We start from the raw sequence: 23,186 nt of genomic DNA on the forward strand, positions 1-23,186 counted from the left end.
GTTAACTCTTTTCTACATCGCTTAAAACATTGTTGTTTCAGCTGCTCCTTCAGCTGGTACACGAACTACTAAATCCCTGTCCTGTTGCTCACCCCGAAATTCCTACTTTCTCTCTGCCGAGTTCTACCAAGCACATAGCTCATAGCATGAAGTAGCAAAAAGAGTTAAGCTTCCTATTTATGGTCAAGATTAAGACAGGATGTAAAGTCTTGAAATATTTCATGCGATGCAAAAGTCTCGCTGCGAGGATCCTGTCGATGCGGTTGCGAAGGTGGCCCTTGGGGTGATCAATGGAAGCAACCCCAATGACTCTTGGGGGCAGCTTAAAGTGCCCGCTCGTGCTATAGCGCCGAGAGTGGTGGAAGGGGAGAAGAAAACGATAATTTGTGTGGTGGATAAAATTATGGGCATTCTCGCAAAGCTACCCTTTTTTGCTTTTTTTGTGGCAACTTTTCCAGGTCAGTGTACAGCGACAAATCTGCAAATAAATGGTCGGTTGAAGTTGAAGCGAGCTTTTTTTCAGCTAGAACTTAGAGAAAGCGTACGAATGGCTGCATTGGATACGATAACGACATGCAGCTAGCATTTTGTTTTTTTTTTTGAAAAACTGGAACATATGGAAAGGTAAATCACCTCCTCAACATTTTGTTTACGAAGAAGAATTCTCATTGGAATTCTCATCGGAATTAGTCTGTGTAGCAGACGTTTACCAGCCAAACCACACAGCTCCGAGTGGATAAGCGGTGGTAAACTGCTACACGGTGGCTTCGATTATGACACACCGATATTCCAAACAGAAAAATCTCCGTTAATACCGATAAACCTTTATAACATCTTCCTTGACTCTGCTTAGCATAAATTATTGCATGCTGCGATCTTCTCCAGTCCCAATTCCTGGCGAAACCAATCATCTCCGGGTCGCGCCCGTTCGCTGTCTAAGCGAGATGCACTGACACCCTTTTTTTGTCGGACAGCATCCTCAGCGGAGGCGAACTACCAGGTGATGGCACCACCTTCAACCGCTACCATCTCCACCCAGACACACCCCTTTGGTTCGTAACTTTAACGCAAGAAAATAATCCAACGAACCTCCGATTCTCTTCCACACGGATCAGCGGAGTGTAGACTGCAACGAAGGCATCAGCGATAACGATAACATATATTTCATATCGTTTTTATTACAACCATCATTACAAGTGCCGAGTGATTGGGTGTTGCAGCGTTTCGGGGTGGCAAAACCTTGGAACGCATCGCGCTGACTACTGCACGTCCAATACCCCCAATACCGAGAGCAGAGCATGGAAAGAAAGTCGTACATACACACATGCACAGTATGGATCACGAGGGTGGTCACGAGAGACTGGTCCAGACATATCACACATTCTACCACCACCGTCTGACGGTGCGGTGCGCACCGCGAACGATATCGACACGACCGAGCGAAACGAGAAAACAAAAATGGGTGGGCAAAATTGACTGAACGAAAGAAACGAGGTGATAAATTACACCAATTACTGGAATATCTTCAACATCAATAAATTCCATCCATTCCTGGGGGCCAATTTCGGGTACGATTCGGTTAGCGTCCGGGACGGACAGGATGATGCGATGGGAAGCCGATGGGTGTATGATGAACAGTTCGATTCGACGAAGGTAGAGCTATGGAAGACTGTTTGCTCTGTGTTTGTTTTTTTTCTGTATCAGCAGTTATGCCCGCTGTAGCTCGGACTGAATTTCGGAAGCTCTTATGCTTCTTCTGATTCTATCTTTGCATTTCTCTTTGGCTGTAACAGTTACTTCTGCTTATCCTGATGTAAAATGGTGGTGGTTTACATATGGCTCCTGTCTTCCAAAAGTAATACGCTCGGATTTATGCAATATGTAAGCATTGGAACGCATGTAGTTTTGGAATATGTGAGACATATACCCTAAATAGCTCCAGTCAAAATAGCATTCCAACTGGTCTAGCCATCTCCAATAAACGGGCACCCTTTATTGATATGATCTCAGTCTTGTTCAGCCGATCATCAACAAGGAAACTCGTAAAGCATTATTGCTCACATTGGTCCGGTACTAAAGTGCCACCCGTTAAGTTCATTAGTAAGCTAGAGAGTAGTGACCTAACACGAGAAAACCCCTTGGCGCATGCATTCCGACCTGTATACACAAGAGAATATTTGTGTGAAAATTTTGTTAGCACTCTATATCGTTAGGCAAACAGGTACGCAATACGCCGGACGTCCCAAAATCCATATCCCCTAGAGATATTTCACTCCATTTATTCGTAACGAAGCTATTACTCTTGCCGTGGCGTTAAACAAGAGCCGGGCCACGGAAAGGTGGCCTGGACTAGGTTTTTGATATATCTGTATTAGAAACCAATAAACTGCTGATTTATGCTACGGGGTGTTCTCGTTATTAGAAGCGGAGACCTGCTCAAGGCACAGACACTTACCGGTCCAACAAGATGGGTTTTTTGCGTAGCTCCGGTAGTCCATCGTTATGGCTCGTTAGGGAGTGGAATTCAAATGTGTAGCTCGTAGATTACCATAGAAAACAAATAAAAATAAACTTTATACATATATTGTTTTGTTTTGTGTGCTCTGGAGGCACCATTCCGTGATATACGTCTATTCTTGATTAGAGGTCATAGTGCCACATCCATTTGCTACAAGTTAAAACTTAATAGACCGTCGGCACGAACATACACCGGGTGGGATGTGTATAAGTGTATTAGGTTTGGTTTTGTTCTTTATTATATTGCGTTCGAAATTTATAACACCCTTACGTATGAAGATCTTGCTGTTGCCTGGATCACTTTGACATGTATGAGGATCTTGCTGTTGTCTAGACATAGTCGTCTGTAAAACTTTATGGTACGGCTATGCGAACCAGATGGTTGTTGTTAGATGGGCAAGAGCGAAACAGCTTGATCTTTCATCTATCCACGATGGACATTCAATCAATCTCGTTTTATTGAACGATTATTACTAAATGCGTAATAAATATATTATAGGGAGATAAAATACCATTTTGCTCATTTCCATTCCAGCCTGCGACTGTCACCCGATTGGATCATCTGGTAAAACTTGCAACCATACAACGGGACAGTGCCCATGTAAAGATGGCGTTACGGGCCTAACTTGTAACAGGTGTGCCCGAGGTTACCAGCAGAGCCGTTCACACATCGCACCGTGTATCAGTAAGATCCAGCTTCAGGAACTTCAAGATTGTTTTTTTTTCTTCATGTCACGCTTTTTGTATTCTTGTATCTTTCTAGAAATTCCGAGAGTAATAAATATGGTACATTCGCAAAATACAGCGCCGGAAGAGAGTCATCAGTACGCCGTCAGCAGTGGTAATCACGAGCCGGAAGCACCCTCCTACCGGATGCATGCCGGACGGGGTAAGTAAGTGCCGCTTTTTCATCACTCTTCATCTAACCCGCCCCCGATCCCGTTGAGGCCTCTCATCGTTCCTAGCAATGTCTTAGCTCTCCTACGCGCCTGGTCAATGTAGATACACCTGATAGCTGAACAAAAACATTGGAGTACTTTGTCTTTAATTGTCCCGAAGTTTCCACCACTTGTGAGACATGGAACATGATCTATCTACACACTGTCAGTAATTGGTGCGCAGCAAGTAATTTTCGATAACAGATTTATTCTTCAGACGTAACAACCATGTCAAAGCAAACGGTATACAGGAATGTCTAAAGGATGGTCAGATCTCAGTTAACGGTAGCGGTAACCTGACAGATAGCCAGTAGCCAAACACGCCCATATGATTAATGTCCAAACAAATACTGATCACCAAGCTGATCACCAATCTGTGCGGTACATCCCGGAACATGGGAATACACCTCCAGAGAAAAACTAAAGCTGAGATATCTTCAGCCTCAGGTCACTCTAATGAGCGCAATCAATCTTCACCGACATATCTCAACAGCGTGGTCTATTAATCAATGAGCTCGCGAAAGTATACCCCTTTCGGCTGTTCAGGTGCAGGTGTGAGACGCTTGGTACTGCGTCTGGAGTGGAGTGGTAGCAACCGTTTGACTTATGGGAAATGGAACGCTGGAGGACACAATTCTGCTCCGTAGGTTGCCACTGATAAAGCTAATAATACCAATCAGGATGATTGGGGATACGCTCCGTAACCAGCTGCACTACACGCAATGGACGTAAGCGACGCGGAGAACATATGTCCACCACATCTTCAGCAAGGGTGAAGTATTTACCCAACATCAGGTCTAAAATTAGTGTCCAAACGCGCTCTGGGTATATTTAATCATGCTCAAACTTCATACCATTTTTACGCATACAGTAAGGTAATAAGCTCCGACAGTTACCACTCATAAAACGTCTCCAAATCGGCAATATCCCAAACAGTGACATATCGAATACTGACAGCGAGACCACCGTTCCTGTCTGCCGTGATGATAATCTTCTAAACGGTGAACTCTCTACCACCCATTCGGTCAACTTCTTCAACACGCAGTCATCTTTTTTTCCTCCTGTTCACAGCTAATAAACGGGCTGAAGCCGAGAAGGAACGCGTCTGTTTAATTTATCGCTTCCAATCGCGCGTAAGTGAAAAGCGACCTGTGAGTACATAAGCGCATGTAGAGCGAAAACCTAAAAAAGAAACCCTGTGCGAGTAAACGGAGGAGGAAGAGGGCTAAAAAAGACACATGTTACACTCGCTCCCCGATACTGTGAAAGATCACACTTCAAATAACGCCTCCTGCAGGGTGGCGAGTGTAACGCATTTAACGCGAAACAGTGTGGAGCAGAGGACGCAATTTGTTCAACAACTCAACGCTTAATTATGTATTGCTCCTTGGGCGGATGTGTAACTCCTCTCTAGCCTCACGGTCGGGAGTGATAAATATGGTAATGGGTGAAGTGCCTTTTTTTAATGCATAATTTTTTTTCGATCTTTGATTGCTTCGAGTCAGTGAGCTAGTTTACTTTAGATGAGTTTTATGCGTTTTAGCAGCTTTTAAGTGATTTTATCCGCATATAAAGAGTTGCTTTATCGATTTATAGTTTTTTTTCTTTATTATTCATTTTTTACCTCTATTTTATGTTTTATTTACTGTAATTGTTCCATTTTTCCATATTTATTTATGTTTTCTATGTTCATCTCATTATTGTACTGTTGTCAAGATACATTTTCAGAAGTATCCATGTTTTTATGTTTTGTTTTACATTTCTTAACTCTTTTCATTAATTTAAATGAAACCACCGCTTAGAAGGTACCTTAGCAAAATACATCTGTTCCAGTGGTTCATCAGCACCAAGTGCTCCTGTCATGCAGTTCACCTAGGAATGGTTCACACTCGAGGCAATTGCGCATGCATTTGCTACAGCTGCTTCAAGGCCACGCGGTACACATGACAATGCGAGGCGCGGAAAACGTATCAAGACATGGCGGTACAAACTTCCGCCGACCATCAGGGTACCGGAGAAGGAAGCAACAGCAAAAAAAAATTGCATATTATAAAGCCCCCCATCAGCTGCAGCACGGACCACCGCTATTTATCATACGTTCATTAATTTATCACATCACCATTACGGGCGAAGTAATTTCGCATATTATGAAGATTTATCATAATCGTGCAACCGCCAAACCGTGTGTGTGAGATGGTCGATCCAGTGGAGGTATAAGGATGCTGCAGCAGGGAGTTTGAATCGTCGCTAGCCCGCTGTCGACGACCGATTACTCGAACCGTTCGCGCAGGCCAAGATGATCTTACTCCACCCGACCCTTTGCTACCTTCAGATACCCGTCGCAGCAAAAGATGCCGCAGAGCACTGTTTTGATTTAATAATGTTGGGCCGAGCGCGAACCCAAGGAACTGTGCCGTCCTGGTGCAAACATCTTGGCGCTAGTTGTGGGGAAGTTTTTTAGCGAGCGGATGGGACGAAGAGCAGCATGCAACTTGCAGCGTGGCCGGTCGGCACCGTGTCGTCACCTCCACTTTACACTGCAAGACTTGGCGGTTAATGAATGAAACATGTTGCGTATTGATTTAGGGCGTCCAAACACACCCGAACGCATCCCCATTCGGTTTCGTTCGCAAGCCGCATTTCGCCTCGAGTGCACGGTTTTAATTAAAAAGCGCATCGCGAGCGCGAGAGAAATTAAAGTTGGCCGTTTTGCTTTTGTTCTGTTCTGTTTTCTTTTAAACGAGACAAATAAATCCAACCGCCTGGGTTGCTGTGGCCGGAGTAGACTCTTAACCTCTCAGCTCACTGGTTTAAACCAAAATCGATTGTCTGGAGTGGGTCACTAAATGGTTTTGTTGTTTACTATTAGTATTTCTGCTCAATTGCATATAAAGATTCTATGAGCCTGAATGTATGCAATATCATGTCCTTTTACCTCTTTTGAGTTGGTTATCAGTATCATCAGCGCTATTAAGTTATCACATAGAAGAAGTATATGGAGCGCAATATACATAACATACAATATTTTGTGGAAGAAAGATATTCAAGTCTTTGTAGAATTAAGGTGTACTTGAACGAAGTAGACCACGACTTTTTTCATTTATAATAATTCCATAATTTCAGTGATTCAGAACAAGAATTCACTTCAGAAGCAGCACTAATATTTTAGGTCGCATCTACAATGGATAGTTCCAAATTCATAGAAGGCCAATGAATATATATAAGAACCCTAAAAGGTTGTTAGTTAGCTAAAACGAATTTTTATATCTATAACGAAGGCTGCAATGAACTAAAATATTCTAAAGATCGGTTACCGGACCTGCAACAAATATCTGTTAGCATATCTACTCGCCCAAATGGTCCCGCTAATTGTTTTCAAACAATCCTTACCGCGTTATTAGTGAAGATTTATTTACTTTACATCGAAATCTCCCTCGTTCCTACTACACAGTTGCACAAAAGACTAAAGACAACAACAAAAAACATTAACAGTAAAATAATGCCCAGCCGGTACACAGTCGGTAGCCGGGGTAGTTATTGTTTTTTGAAAAAGTAATTAGTTTAACACACAACAACGAGGCAAAGCGAACGATGCAAATGTGTTTTGGATGTCTGTCTGGATGTGAAAATAACGAAATAACAACCGAACGTATTGGCATGAATCACTGAGCCGAGAATAGAGGCATTATGGCCGTCGTCGGTAACGTCATTTGCACGATTTTTCTCGCTCGTCCGTCTGCCAGCTAGAGCAGGAGAGGACGGTGGCACACACTTTTCGGCGGACGGTTTTCAACATTTTCACCAAACATTCCAACTGGCTGAAACGTTAATCCAGGCTCCGGTCCTGTTCCTGGTGCGTTTACGGCACCACAAAACGGCACAAAGGATGCTCGGCAAGGCAAAAAGCTATACCCAGCCAGCACAGCAAAACAGTTGTCTTTCTCGCCATCTTTTTCTCTTTTTCAGTATGCGCATCGGTTTCCGTACACATCGAAACGGTTCCGGTACCGTGTACATGCTTAACCACAGACAATCGAAATAATTACATTTTAATCCACCCGATGCACTGAACTCGGGAATAGTGGTGTACGGGTTTCTTTGGGTCGTGCTACAGGTTGGGTCGAATAGGTTTGACCGAATGTGTTTCGTCTGGCAACTCGATATGAAACGAAGTCAGTGCGAATGCGTAAAGAACACACTGAGCAAAATTTTCCATTTCCAACAAATCAGGGCATGAGAGTTTTTATTTCTACCACAAAAACAGGACAGCTTTGTAAAGATTGCCTTGGTGTTCATAGGGTTTAAATCTTGTACTGTGTGGAACTCACAAATTATGGATGTATTGGACTCAATCCTACTGAATTTGTGCAATTTCAATCTATTTTTAAAACTCCAAAGGCTTGAAAAGGTAAGAATGTCAGATTTTTTAAAATATTCTTTAAATATGTTAAGGAAATTGAGTAACAATACATCAAAACTATTAGAAACCCTCCTATATTAACAGTGGTGGCTTTATAGGTAATCAGCCCAAGGAACATTCCCTGTGCATTTTAGTCTTAAACAAGTGTAAAATAAGTTTTATAAAGGTATTCTTCGTGTCTTAAGACTTCTTCTTTTGCGAAACAAAATATATCCATCTTATATATCCTTCGGTTTTCCCCACTCAAGATCAAGATCTAATTGAAAACTCTGTAGGTTGAAGCAATCGGCCTAATAATTGAGATTATCAATTAATATTAACAATAAACTTCTAGCCAGACTGTAAATGTCCACGAAAAACGGTTCTGGGCAGTTGGCGTATGGCAGTCCGATATTAGTGCTATGCATTTCATTCAATAATAACCCAACTGTTCCCAACTATCAGGGCCTCCAACTCCGCTCACGATCTCCAATTAGATAAATCCGCCATTTTATATAAACCAACACCCACCGAAAATTCAGAAGCCTCATAACACCAACATGACTCCGAGAAGACAACAACGGAACTACAAGTCAATTCAAAAGATCAAAGATTACCTATATCTCATACTCATTAGAAGAAGATTTCAAAGGCTCTTTGCAGTCTGTAGATTATTCTACTGATTCCGAATCTTCCTGGCGCCTGTTTGTATTGTATTATGTCAGTTACATTGATCGCACACTCTAACTTCAACTTTATCGGCACAATATCCTCAGAAGGTCTTGGCCTGCCATTCCTGATTTTCATTGACTTTGTTCACCCGTACCTGGACAGACAGTCCTGCGTACGGTTCGGATTGGTCCGAATGGGATTTTGAACCAGTCTTGTCGTGTGAAGTCTGGCGCCGCTTCCAGTACCCCACTGGGCCGCCTTAACTCCAAGTCCAACTTATACTTCCTTAAATATCCGGATATTCGAAGCATTTTCTGTCAGCTAATGAAAATAAAACTGCTTTAAAAACATTTTCCTGTCTTAACGGCTAAGCGTTCCAAAAATCCCATCTACTTCTCAACCAACTGCCGTGTTTACCAGCTATCGACAGCAGGCTCCCGCCCAAGGGAGGAAAAAAGGGTTTGACAATATAAATCACGTATACATGATGGAACACGACAATAACTCCGACGTGCGAAAACACAACCATCGTAAACGGTGATAAAACGTGTGATAACAACAGCACATAATCTAGCGATGTGTCCTGTTTAGTAATTGGAATGCAAAACCGATAACTCACCCGAACCATTATTGTCCCGGAAGGGGCCATTTTGCGTACCAAGGTGGAGTTTTGTGTATGTGTGTATGTGCGGCGTTGATTCACCACCAGAGTTCTGTGCTGCCGTATCGGATAAACGGTCAACTCAGCAACAACCGGTTCTGGTTGGATGGAGACGGCAGGGACAGTTTAGCCAACCTCCATCTAACATCCTCCACGGGCAAGCATCCGGACGGTCTGATTGTTGAGATTGGTTTGTTTTATTACTTGTTTGTTAACGCCTTTACAAATTGCCTCAAAAGTTTGTAACGTCCACAGAACCCATTGCCCGGGAACTTAACGATAATTCGTCTCCGGCATTGTCCGAACCGTATGGTGACGGTTAACACTTTGCCACCCCACGTTAGGTTTAACGCTCGGGTTTTAGACACGGGCAAAGCAACCAAAAAACCGAGTTCCAGCAGCATTCATAAAGTTTTTGCGCAACGTGTCATAACGCACACAACATGGCGATCGTTCGGTGTCAGTACACGAAGCAACAGAAGTTCCAGATATTCCCGTCCCAGCGATTCCATGCTCTTACCTCTACAGTGAAATGTTGGGCTCGGCCCGACACCAATAACACACTCGCCCGTACCTTGTACTCGCACTGACGGTTGCAACCCGTCAGGAAGTATAAATTATTGCCCGATAATGTCGAGAAATGCCGACACACTAGGTCGGACGTCGGGCTCCAGTGCAAAAGCGTGCACTTAATCCTAAATGCAGCGCCGATCATCATCGCCGCGGTTCGATCAAGCCCCTGAGGCTCGCACCATTCCGAAAGGGTGTCAACCATTAAGCCAGCCATTAGTGAAATCGAAACATGGGTCTTCGGAGCTTCGACATTGCTTGTTCCCTCATAAAAATCGTCCATCGTAAGCGTCACCTCCCTCACCGGCGTAGCACTACTGATTGTACCCTGTTGCGATCTAAGCTGATATACCGATTCCAATCTTCACACATATACGCTTTCTTTTTCTTTCTCTCTCCCACTGCCTCTCTCTCTCTGTCTCTGTCTCTGTGTTTTCTTTCTCTCTTTTGCTTCCTGGATTTTTTTTCTCCCCTGTTTACAGAGTGCGGAAAGTGCAAAATCAGCACAAAGCGGCTAAATCTAAACAAGTTTTGCAAAAGAGATTACGGTAAGTGTGCTAACACCTGGGAGTAGATAAATAGTACTGCTGCACCGTAACCGATCCACATTCAACAGCATCTGCAGACGCGCTTTCTTTTTCTAGGGGTTTTTTTTCTTCCTCTTCTATTACTTATGCGAGATAACACAAGTAGTCAATTGAGTGTGCAGCGCCATCAGGGACAACTACGCGCCAGGCCGCCTGGTGTTAAAGTTGTAGAAATTTAGTGTTTACATTGACAGCAAAGGTGCAAACATGCTTCGATGTGTATCACTGCGGCATGCATATCCATTCACATTAACACCTTCGTCTGCATGTTGTTTTTTAACCGTCAGGCGACTCCATAAAACTACTCGACTCGTTAGCTTCCGCTTTTGCACAGTGCAACCATTATTTTCACGCTAAAAAAAACCTCCCCCCGTCAGTGAGACGAAAATTTGTTAAACAAATTCAATCTCGGGGAATGGATCGGTACAAAGCAAACATCGCATAGCCCATACCGTCCAAGGGGTAGCGAATTTAGCACCGAGAATATTAGCAAAACCAATTTGCAAAAGTTGTCACATTGATGCACCGCTAGACGGAAGGTGATGATGTGCGGAACATAAATATTACGCGAGCAAAGCAAACAGTTTGCCAAAACAGTTGCGCGTCGCTGCATCCCGCTAAAGAGTGCAAGGCTTGTTCTTTCTTCCTTGCTTGTTTGCTGCTCGCAAGGAATAATAGTGGTGTATATTAGAAAGAATTTGTCGCGTAGGAATTTTTAATAACTAAATGATGCATGCTCAGCTACAAGGGCGTCCGGTGGTAAGGATCATCAAACAAAGCAAAACAAAGCGTTCATTCATATGGCTCCTGCAACGATGGTTAACTGTAACCGTCAAACATGTCTCTACAGAACATTTTTAATGTCCAGTCGCCTATAGATTATTGTAATGAGGCTGATCGTATAATGTCCGCCAGCAATAACTTAAGATTTGACAGTCAGTTTCGTGCAGCATTTCTACATCCTTCTACAGCCTAGAGTAACGTGGAGCAAGAACTCCCTACCGTTTTTCAATCAATGCATTTGGATAACTGGACATCTTTGTTATCTTTGTAAGGTTGTAATGCTGTTTGAACATCTGCAAACAAATAGCCTAAAAATCCTTGTGAAATCCTTGTCTAAATTGTGAATAGTTTGTTTCAAGTAGTCCTTGTCGTGTATTCTAGTCTCAGTAGACACGAATCTCCTTGAATCTCTGATTGTTCCAGGAAGTTTTGACATAGCTCTCAGCTATTTTAGCCAATGAGCAGGGATTTAATGGTAGGAACACGTGCAAAGTACCATATTTTAGTAAAGCTTGTACTCTCAGCTATATCAGAAAGTGTATCCCTCAATTTTGTACAACAAAATTCCAATTTAGCATAAATAAATCTTTTCTAACAAATACTATAAATCTCACTTATTTGGAATACATACTTCTACCAAAGTTCCTTTCTTTGGGCATCGTAGAATTTAATTTTTCCATTTTCTTCAATAAACTGCAAAAAGTTCTACAACTATTCTAGCCCCACCTTACTCTATATTGTCCATGCTATTCCTGTTACAATCAGTTGGTACAGTTTTACGACTCTTGGCAGTCGTTAAACGTGAAGTCTAATAAAAACCACTTTTCTATTACGCAACGTAAATCCAAAGCTACCTGTCCAGCAACATGCAGTTCGCTAATAAAATCTGTACTCGCTTTCCAAAAGCTTTTAGCAGAGATGAATAATATCCGCACATATCTCGAATGGTTTTTTCCTATCGTAACGCGTCGTTTACACTAATTGCTTCGCTCCGCTATCTTTGCACGATAAATGTTCTAATGGTGGCGTCTGCTATCTTGACTGAAATCTCGTAAGCTGCTTAACCATATAAATAAGCCACCGAGAGCCACCAAAACCGTGGCCGTAGGCGGTGCGACAGGCGGTCAGCATGAGGAAGCTCCGGAATGTGATCACCTGCAAGCAGCAATGTCTAGTATGGCTCGGTCGAAACAGACCAGGATGTGAATAATGACTGAATAATTCTTCATAATTGAGATCGGTTGCTGGTGTCGAGATTTTATTGCATATTAAATTCTGTAGTTGCGTAGGTCTATAAAATCTAAGTCTAAGTCTAAGACCACTGACTCCACTCTTGCAGCAATCATGGCCAAAGTGATCGGAAAGGACACGAAACCCGACAACGGAATCACGAAAGGCAGCACCGGCAGCGGCAGCATCGGCCCCAACCAACACCCGTACCAGCAACCGTACCAACCACCGTCGCGGCGCTACCGAAACTCACCACCCGAGGACGCCGTGGTCCAGTTCCATCTAAGCGTGCAAAAGGTTTTCAAGCGAAGCCGCAACCCCGTCAGCCCGCTGGCCAAAGCGTCGAAATGGTCGGACGTACCGTACATCGTCAGCGCACACGATCTGGACTGTCGATGTCCAAAGCTCAAAGTACATAGGTAAGTTACACTACTCCTGTGTACCTGTGCCTACTCAAGCTGGGATATTAAGATGTTGTTTACACTCGCAGATCCTATCTCATCCTGGGCAACGATTCGGAGGGACCAACGGGGATGCTGGGCGTTGGACCTCGCTCAATTCTGATCGAGTGGCGCGACGAGTGGCATCGGCGCTTGAGAAAGTTCCAGCGACAGGCCGACCGGACCTGCCACTGATTGGGGCACGCCGGTGTGATAACTCCAATGCTCCCAAAGTAAACCCAAAGCCCGTACTTCTATGCCATCTACAAGATTACGTATCAAAATGCTCCTCGAGAAGGATGGCCATAACTTATTTTATCAAACGTGCAGTTGGTCAAGAGATGTTTGCATTGTCCATGCTATTCCTGTTGGGACATTGGTTAGCTTCCAAGGAGGTCGTTGGGAAATAAGTTACTTCTGCTATGTTAGAATGCGCCGTAATTGGTTCCGCAGTTCGATTCCAAAGATGAAGAACAAACAAATCGTGCGGTTGGATTAAGCTTCGTCACGAGTTCTGCTTTGGAAAGGCTCGCATTAGCGCAATAACCCATGCTACAATAGTACTATAAGCTGTGTTGTATTTGTAAACATGATGTACTTTCTTACAAACTGCAGTTTAATTTCAGCCCATTCTGGTACTGAAGTTGGAGCTCAGCGGAACACATTCGGTTCTTGAGTGGGACACAAAATAACAATCTGATTGTTTCCTGGAACATATATTAGTAGTGAAGTTCAAAAAACCACTACTCATTTACTACTTCAAACATCCTCGAGATGAAGATAGTTTTGAAAAAAATCGAAGTAAAGCAAAACTATCAAGATGATTTTGTACTGCGTGTTGCATAACTATACGTAGTCACCGATAGACTCTTAATTATTGTACGTTCTCTGCGGCTATAGGCATGCAGGTTGTACTTATAAATCTTCTCGTAATATTTTTGTTTCCTAAAACCTGATTTCGAAAGTGAACTAAACGCACTGTTCTGATATTTGTAAGAGCAGTAGAAGTTGATCATAACAAACAATTAAATACCTTTAAATAAGACATTTGGAACCACTTCAGTCATCTTCGTTAGATAGTTCTTAGAAACGATCCAAACCAGCTCTCCTAACTTCAAACAACGATGATTCGTCTTGTACAAAAAATACGTAAGCGTAATAGCATCGTTCGATCGTAGGTTTACAAGAAAAGTAATTTAACAACGTTGGAGTGTTCGTTTTTTCTTCATAGCTGCTGTAATATTTTGCTTCATTGATTATAGCGAAGCTTTCCGATATGGTTCAGTAAAAAGTTAAACAGAATCAAGTTAACAGAACTACGTTAGCTTCCAATTACTAAGTAGGAAGTGAGAGCATGTTTGAAAACCCCAAATCAATCATTTACGTTTTTTTTTCAGCCTCGATTTTCTCACACAAGATCGCTTCAATTTGGAATTCCTGTATTACACGCCAATAATATCTACTTAAGAAGTGTATTAACAATAAAGGTAATGAAAAAGTTTCCCGAAGCCAACGAGTGGAGCTTGTAGAGTAAGAATTCCATTTCCAACCATTTAAAACCGTCATGCAAAACTATGTCGGGAAGCCCTGATATTTGAGGGCTTTATATCATGTCATGTTAGATCTATATCAATCACTTCATGTGGAATTCCGCAGCATAGCAACATTTTTCCAATGTTTGTACATTTCACGCGCCTCTGTTTTATATGTATAGACTCCAGATTAATGTGTAGGTGAATGGACGCAAACGCACCCACTAGGTTAATGTGAAGCGTTGTAATACGATAAACATTTTATTCTTTTCTGCTTGTCACGATGTATACATTAAATAACTTAACTTTTACGATATTTAAAACATGAAAATCTACACAATTGTATCGTGTTGAACGTCAGCAACAGCGAAATATATTACACGGGCCCGTTTACTGAATGAAGGGTGTATTGAAAAATAAAGCTGAACGGATGAAATAAAGTTTTGATTACTAAAGAGGAAACAACAAACGATAGTGAGTTTATTCAATGAAATTGAGAACAGAAATAAGCGTTTGATGATTTAGCAGTTAAATGTTCAAAATTGATTGCGACAGCAACGCCATCTATTGCATTTCTGAAGACATAAAGTTGAAATCACAGCTGGATTGAAATTTGACAAACCTGACTAGTTTTATGAATAAACAAATCATCAAAACTTGCGAAATTGTGGGGAATATTGTGTATACTTGTATGATATCGTTGTATCACAAATAAGAGCAATATAGAAGGCTTTAAAAAATAAATCTTTGATAGTTTTCATAGATTCCCTTACACTTCTGCACAATATCAAACCCTTGAAAATTAAAAAAAAATATTGTTTGTGTTATTTCAACTCGAATGCCAGTGGAATAATAAAAATCTGTGGATATGATTAAGCCACAATAGCAATGGAATTGGCAATAATTAAACTCATCACCACCCAATACCAACTGCTCGGAATTTTATTTGAAAAATTGGATAACAGCGTCATCTGTTGGATTTTACTATAAACCGCATCGAAACGCCGAGACCACAATTTTATCTCGAACCGTGTCATTCGATCTGTCAAAATATTTTGTTGTTCATTTTTCTAAACTCTCAGCTTGTCAAAACCGCACGGGTATGAGAATATCTTGCTCGGCTGCGGTTGTGCGTAAATTTAAACAGACCACCCCAACAAAAAAAACGGCACAGATTGTGCGTCGAATCGTTCTGTATGCGTATTGCTCGTGAAGTGCTTAGACAAATGCAAGGTGACAAGTGACAGTGACAAAAACAAAACAAACTGAACACCCGCCCAGAGTTTCCCATTCAGCACATATACACCCTACCCCACAACGGGCGTATTTTTATCAATCGATTTGGAACTCTGCTTCAGTTCAACCTTACTTCGTTGCACATCCTCAGAAGGAGACCCCGCACTATCCTTCCAACAAACCGAGTCGTAAAAGGGCAAGGATCTTTGGTTTTGTGCGCTAGTGTTGGTGGTGTATATGCGTGTCGGATGCTGGAATGCATAAAAACACGCACATTAATCTCCCTGGAGACACATAAGCAGCTGCAGCACACGTAAGAACTAACGGCAAACCGAACCATCCAGCAACCAGATGAGTTAAGGCTGCTGCTCCCGTGCTAACCAGCCAAATCAAGGGCGGAAGAGGTGGTTGTGGAATTTTACGCAACGATTGCTACGCGCAAAACGAGTGTCCCATCCTCTCCGAAAGAGTGAAACATAAAAGATCAATTCAATCAACTCCGAGGTCGGGAAGGTCCATCGAACTGCTTTTTTTCTGGCTAGTTTGTGCAGTTAATAAAAAGCAAGCATGGTAGACAGTATGTCGCAGGATGTTGGTAAGATATCTTTTATTGAAACATTTGTCGAATAGACAGAGTGCCTTCGCAAAGAGTTTTAAATATTGGATATTGCTATCAAGATTTTAAAACATTCTTATGATATTTTTGCTTTTGATTTTTTCTCTCATGTCCCCGGGAAATACTGAAGAGTCCTTTGAAATGCTGAAAGCATTATACGACTTCACCGCCGTTTATCCCAAGACGATCAGCTTCGACGAGGGCGAGTACTTCATACTGCATCAGACGAGCGCTCGTCAGCGGAACTGGTGGCAGGTGGTCAGCATGAAGGGCAACATCGGATTCGTCCCGTCGAACTACGTGATGAAGCTGAAGGTAAGCGCGGGACATCTGGGAACGGGTTGTTAAGGGGAGCCCTATATATGCTGCGTGGGCAAAATTCATCCTGATGTTTTGATGAAAGATATAGCGCGCGCGCTACCGACGCAAAAAAAAAGAACTTGCTTTGCCTTAGAAGCTCATACGCTAAATATGCATATCCGGCTGGAAGAAACGGGGTTTTGGAGGCGGGATGTTTGCGAACAGCAGCGGCAAAAACGGTGTGCTGAAAGATTAGAACACAAAGCGTAACTAATAAACAAGGAGATGCTCGAGCCCTCATCATCCCATGGTGGCGTGAAGAGAAAATCAATACGGCATGCATTTCACATAAGCTCGTTTCTTTTCACTTGGCAGGATTTGCTTTTCGCCTATTTGCTACATCCTTTCGTTGCCATCCCGTCATAGTCGGGTTCGAGGCCCTCAACTGACCGAGTGATGGTTTAAAGTTCGTTGCATTTATTTTTGTTTAAGTGATGTGGTGTTTTGCCCCTCATCACTTGGTAGGTCTCTCTTTCATATCCAGTTTTGTTGGGTGGTAATTTTAAATGTTGTGATACATACCGCCACTGAATACATGTCTTGTCGGAGGGTTCGTCCATTGCAGGATGAATAGCCTGCCTTCCTGTCTTTACTGCTGCTTTGAACAAATATTGCATATTTATTTAGATGAAAAAAGAGCTAAACGATTAATATTAGTTAGGGTTACCTTAACACCTTGAAATTTTATTTAAATTGCTTCATAATTCAAATAGAATTAATCATTTATTGTTATTTTGATAATGATAATAATAATATTATTCTTTAATACTATTTAATATCTTAATCCCAGATAATCGTTCCCTCACAACATTCATTTAGACACAATTTATTTAATATTTACGTTATCATTTGGGTTTGTTATCATCATATCAATAAATTCATGTGATTAATAGCTTTTTAATAACACAATAACATTATCATTATTTCTTTACTCCCCAACTAGGTGAATCCACTCTTCCTAAATGGTTTCCTGGAATCGAGCATAGAATCGTTACGGCTTTCAACGGAGAAGGAAATCAACGGTATCATCGGCCGGGAGGAACTGATCAGTCGGTTGGTCGAGAAGAAGCGAATGCTTGAAAAGCTGCTGAAGGTATGACACAAAAAAGCCAAACAGCAAATACCGATTTACTCTTTATAGCAGACGTCGATGAACGCTTTGACCTATTTGGCCCCGGTCCCACGGAAAACGTGGTATATTTTTTCGATATGTGCTAAATAGGAAATAAGTTCGTTGGTGGCTGTATTTAACCTTAATTGTGCTTATTTCTATTCATTTACTCTTGGTATTGTTCTGTTCGTTGTTTGCTTTATGATTGTTCTGTGTGGTTTATTTTTTATCTCCAGTATGAACTGTCTGATAGCGAATCCGAACCGCCATCACCGATAAAAATGAGTAATGGACACATCAAACAACACGATGGTGGTTACAGTGGAGGTATTTATAAATGCAACATTCTGGAAAAATTTATTTGAAAAACAATTGTATTCCCTAAACAAATACCTTTTGCCAGATCGCAGTGCACAGCTAAAGAATGGTCCACAGCGACAATCACCTCCGGCACTGGCAGATCAGCACCAATCAACAGCAAAGAAGTCGAAGTCTAGCCCTGCCGTCGGTGGAGCTCAAGCGGCGGTTCCACCACAATTTATCCAGGAAAGTCCCAGCACAGGTCTGCTGGCGGCGACGAAACATTCGCAGCCTGAAGAACCTCAGACACCGGTGGTGGTGAGTTCCACCAGCTCCACCCAGGAACCGAGCAGTACCCTTTCCGAACTGTCGTCCGTATCGTCCGAGCAGACGGAACCGACGAGCAACAATACTGCCACCACCGGTACGCTGACCGAGACGAGCGATGAAATAACGGCCATCTCGCGCATTGACGACCGTGCCCAACCGGGCGAGGAACCTTCCGCTTCCGGCACGGTGCCAACGGAGGCAGAAAATCAAACCGATCACGAGCTGAATGAACTGGAAACGACCAATAATGATGATGTGACGGTGAGCGAAAATGAACCGCAACCTTGCTCAGTGAAGGAACCGCATGGAATGGGTGAAGGTGATGAGAATGGTGGCGGAAATGGAGCTGGTGAACTCCCGGTGGAGGAGGCGGTGACGGGTGGTAGAGACGATGGAACTTTGGCAAGCGACACCGAGCGTGAGGCAGGTTCCGGTGCGGAGTGTGGAGAGAGCAGTGTCGCCACGGGCGATGACGCCGAACCGGCGGAAGATCTCGGCAAGCAGCCACCCGCGAAGGTGGACGCATCGGAGGTGTACCAGATTGTGGACGCGGTTCGGAAGAGCACGAACCTTAGCCACGAGTTGTCCTGCGTCGCACTGCGTGTCGTGCTGAGCGAGCTGGAGGTGTTGCTGCCACCGGCTGTCGTGCGACATCTCGAACCAGTTGCGGTCCATCTTGCTGCACCGTTCGATGTGTCTGATGCTCTCCTAGGCAAAACACACGACGCACATCGGTTGCGGCTAATCTTTGGCGAGCTGTCGGATTGTAAGAATGATTCCGAGCAGCGCACGTGGATGCTGCATGAGGATGAAGCCGACATTAGCCAGTATCTGACCGAGCTGATCCGCATCCTGACCGATGCTGATCCGAAGATATGTCGCAGCGAGATGGCTTGTGATCAGTACCAGAGCATCATCAACCTAGTGCTGTACTACCAGATGGAAACACGCTGGTCCATCAGGAAGTTGCTGCTGGCGGCATTCCGGGCAATGTGCCACTTGGACTACACAACGGTCGACATACTGCTCGGTTCGGTTTTACCGCTCGAGCTCGTGCAGGATATGGTGTCAAATCCGCGCAACATCGAAAAGCTGCAAGAACTCGCCAACATGCTTATCATCATCTTTTCGATCGGTCGCCGGATGCCAATTAATCAACAAGGTAGAGAATCATTTTTTCTTTTCACTGTTAGACGAGTTTGATGACTAAAAGAAACACCATCAACCAACTGCAATCAATTCCATCCTATGTATTTCAACTATCAAACAAAAACACAACAAAGAGTATCTGCAATCAAAAGTCTTCAACAATGGCAATCAACCAATTCCATTCTGTCTATATTATGGCTGTTCCTATATTATATTTATAGACATCATTCATATCTATACTTGCAGATCATTTACGGGCGGATTTTATTATCTTTTTGCTGAATATAATCGAAACACCGCCGGAAACCGACGTCCAGGAAATGCTACCAGACATTATGATAAACTTGATACTGTCCTTCAATCTACAGTTTGAAAACTTTGCCGAAAACGTTGTGCTCGAAGCGATGGAACAGCTTAAGACAGCGAAAACGTTCACCGAAAAGATATTACTGTTGATCAATCGTGAAGGTAACTTTTGCCTTCAATTTTCGATTAAGCTGTATTGATATTGTCTTTTTGCACTCACCTTTTCCAGAGGATCCAGTACACACTTTAAAGCACACGCCGATGAACATAAATCCAGTGCTGAAGATGCTTGTCGATCTCTTTAGCCGACCTGAGACAGCCTCAATTTTCTACACTAACGATAACAATGTGTTAATTGATATTTTGGTACGGCAGCTGTCCGATTTGTCTGCAGGCGAACCGGTAAGATTTAACATTACTGTATCACATATGTTTAGGATGCTTGCGTTTTTTTTTTTTTTCGAACACCCCTAAATTGTTTCTCTTAATCGTCCGTCCCAGATTCGCAAGTGGTACCTGGAGCTGTGCAGAAAGATCCTGCGCAACACCAACTATCCGGAGCACCAGCACCGAAAACAGGACCTGATGAAGATCTTCACCCGCATCTTCTGCGAAGAGACGGAGTGCAGTGCCAGCGATCAGCAGATCGTACGCGAAATAGCGAACGAATTTCCACAAATCTTCAAAGCATGAACTGACTGCACTGAATGAGAAAGGAACTTCAAGAATTGTTCTTGCATTTTCACGGTTTTTTCGTTGTTGTTCTAAATCGTGCAATAATATGTTTTTCATTATTCGCGATATTATTGTTAAACAAACAGTTTCATAACTCCACAAAGCCGGACAATTGCTTGAAGTTGAAGTTGACGGAGGACGATTTATATGCGAAGTTAAGCCAAGATTTTGAAATTAATCTTCCCTTCCTGTTATGCTAGTCAAGTGAAGAACGCGTTCACCCACTATTATCGTCACTTCTTGAGGTTCTTCTTGAACTAGAACTTCTTGAGCCAATGTTGGCAATATCTGTTGCGTTTTAGTATACAAAGCAGCTTCACAAATCACAAAGCTGTTTCAAATACGTCGTTAAAATCGTTAACGCTTTTCTATTTTTCCTATGCATTTTAAGCAAAGAGCAGTTGTGTGTTCTAGCAGGAAAAACATTTTGAATGCCACTACGATCGCGGATGTGGTCTTACATAATATGAATGAACAATTTATTGCAATAATGTAACGTATTTTAGCTAAGTAATATTAACGATGGATACATTTTGTTAACCAAATGTGGTGTGAAAAAGCAACCTTCCACAAACAGACACCCTGGTGTGCAGTTTGGGGGTAACATTGCTAACGTTGTATTTTATGATAGAATCGATTGTACACCATCCATCGCAGTCACAGTAAAAATGTAGTGATTTGCTTTTTAAAACTGCACAGATATTAACCGTTGTTAGGCTTTTTGTTTTGTTTATAGAAAGTATGCTTGACCGGGGGGAGGAATCCCTTCGGCTAGTGTTGGAGCTTTACCATGACTGTGTTGCTCTGTGCGTCAACGTCTCGAAATATGTGTGCGCAAAAATCCGGTAACGGTAACAAACAAAGCACGATACTACAATTAAACGATTTACTGATACCGATACAAAGTATATCATAAGATATTCTCTCTAGCTCATGCCGATATATTGTTAACATAAATGTGTGCTACCGTGCGAGCTAATTATAATACTACAAAATTAGAAATGAGCACGAACACTCAAGGGCAAACGCAGGATCAGAAGGGTTTATGTTGATAGGCATACATAGGCATTTTATAAAACCAATCTAGTGGTAAATGTTCAAACAAACAAATCGATACAACAAATGTGTAAAATGTTTTGTTAAGATTAACCTGTTTCAAGAGTCCACTGTAAGATTGGTCAGAGTTTTCAGATAATTATCAATATGGCAGGTTACGTTTATAGTCATTAGAATAATAATCTTATCCGCAAGGACGAACAAGAAGGTGAGAAAAAAAGGAACACAGTCTTTGGGGAAAAAGATAACCACAAAACCTGTGTTTAGGTGGAGTCATCTTCCGTGTGCAAGCCTTTGCAAGCGCTCTTTCTTGTAGGTTTTTTTTTACTTATCAAGCGCAAACGGTTTGCACAACACGGTGTTATTAAGTTTCGATATTTAACCTGTTGGCGATTATAGAAAGTAACGGGCCGGAAGATTATTTCACCTCCATCCCAATTGGAAGCATTTTTGTTATCGCTTAAATAGCAATGAATAGCCATTTTAAAATTGTATTGCTCTGTATCGGAACACATTTCAACCAGATGGATTTGGAAGATTTAGTAGAGTTGAGCATTCGATGCGATAAGATCGAATCGAATTATTTTAATGTGATTTGTTAATTTCTACACCTAGTCAAGCGGGGATCTCTCACCACAAGTTTTCCTTTTCTATCTATTATTGTATTTACTCTCAATGTGCTATAAAACACATAGAATAGATTGTACTCCCGTCCTTTTACGATTGTAGCAAGAGTAAATCGTCTTGGGAGCGAAATTTATACAAAAAAAAATCCAAAATAGTCACACCTAATAGATACAGTGCCAATGTAACTTATAGAGACGTGTTATATTATTAATTTACTATAGCTTTATGTTATTATTCCAAAGACATTAACCAATCTCACAATATTCAAACGACGATATGCTGGCGATGTTATCCCAACCTTGGTAGAACTTACGCCTACCTAATGTTCCGATACAGAGCGTAACGAAGTAAACACACACAAAAAACAAGATTGTGGTTATGAACAACAGTTCAAGAAAAATATTCTAAAATTTAAAACAACGTTGAAATATCGAAAAAAAAAATGCTCCAATACTAATAAATTGTTTGTTTCGTTCGTTAGCATTAAAACATTTGTTTAGTTTGATCACCACTACGGCAACGACAAGTGCATTTGATCCACAATTCCTCTCAAAACAAGATGCCAAATGAAAAACACAAAAAAAACTTGTTCCGTAGAAGAAAAAAAAACAAACAACAAATACTCCAAGTAGTTGTGCGTGCAGTGTTCAATATTGGTTACGATACGCAAATACCAAATGAATCAACCAAACTTTGCAAAATGAATCCTACAAATCGAAACACTTTTAAACGAAAGTTAAAGAACTGTTACTTTAAACTTACTGTTTGTTTATCTGTTTTGTTAAATATCCCCGAAATACCCATGTTTGTAATTTGTTGTATCCTTATGGAGCGGCACCGAGATTCCTTCATCTTTTTCCATCCGTCGGCGAACAAACAAATACTGTGAAAATGGTAAGTTTTTTTAGAGCTTAGAGCCACCTCGATTTAGGTTGTTTAGATTGCCTTTCGTCGTTCTGGCACATACAAGTTCTGGTACGTAAAACTTGCGGCACAGATATATGTTGTATTAGATCGACGCAGGAGAACTG

The 23,186-nt window shown here is 42.1% G+C and overlaps 2 protein-coding genes across 2 annotated transcripts in view; both read left to right on the top strand.

The window, feature by feature from the left end:
• Nucleotides 1–12,992, top strand: part of LOC128306797 (netrin-A-like) — a 54,226-nt gene extending 41,234 nt beyond the window's left edge. The window contains exons 3-7 of the mRNA XM_053044411.1: nt 3,053–3,202; nt 3,281–3,406; nt 10,240–10,305; nt 12,467–12,776; nt 12,848–12,992. Coding sequence (XP_052900371.1) covers nt 3,053–3,202; nt 3,281–3,406; nt 10,240–10,305; nt 12,467–12,776; nt 12,848–12,992 — 797 coding nt within the window. The remainder of the gene's footprint in view (nt 1–3,052; nt 3,203–3,280; nt 3,407–10,239; nt 10,306–12,466; nt 12,777–12,847) is intronic.
• A 2,625-nt stretch (nt 12,993–15,617) lies between these two features.
• LOC128306377 (NCK-interacting protein with SH3 domain) lies at nt 15,618–22,904 on the top strand. The gene is made up of 8 exons (XM_053043873.1): nt 15,618–16,160; nt 16,312–16,496; nt 17,485–17,634; nt 17,889–17,979; nt 18,056–19,444; nt 19,678–19,899; nt 19,967–20,139; nt 20,239–22,904. Exons 1-8 carry the CDS (start codon nt 16,133–16,135, stop codon nt 20,428–20,430), a joined length of 2,430 nt encoding a protein of 809 aa, XP_052899833.1. The 5' UTR covers nt 15,618–16,132; the 3' UTR covers nt 20,431–22,904.
• Nucleotides 22,905–23,186: the final 282 nt, after the last annotated feature.

This window comes from Anopheles moucheti, chromosome X (assembly GCF_943734755.1).
Source record: "Anopheles moucheti chromosome X, idAnoMoucSN_F20_07, whole genome shotgun sequence".
Classification (NCBI taxonomy): domain Eukaryota; kingdom Metazoa; phylum Arthropoda; class Insecta; order Diptera; family Culicidae; genus Anopheles; species Anopheles moucheti.

What these genes read in the sequence shown, in the direction of transcription:
- LOC128306377 (XM_053043873.1), top strand. Translation starts at nt 16,133, where the DNA reads ATGGTAGACAGTATGTCGCAGGATGTTG. An exon ending in GATGCCAATTAATCAACAAG is followed by an intron (nt 19,445 to 19,677) that starts GTAGAGAATCAT and finishes CTATACTTGCAG; the next exon opens with ATCATTTACGGGCGGATTTT. An exon ending in ATTTGTCTGCAGGCGAACCG is followed by an intron (nt 20,140 to 20,238) that starts GTAAGATTTAAC and finishes CGTCCGTCCCAG; the next exon opens with ATTCGCAAGTGGTACCTGGA.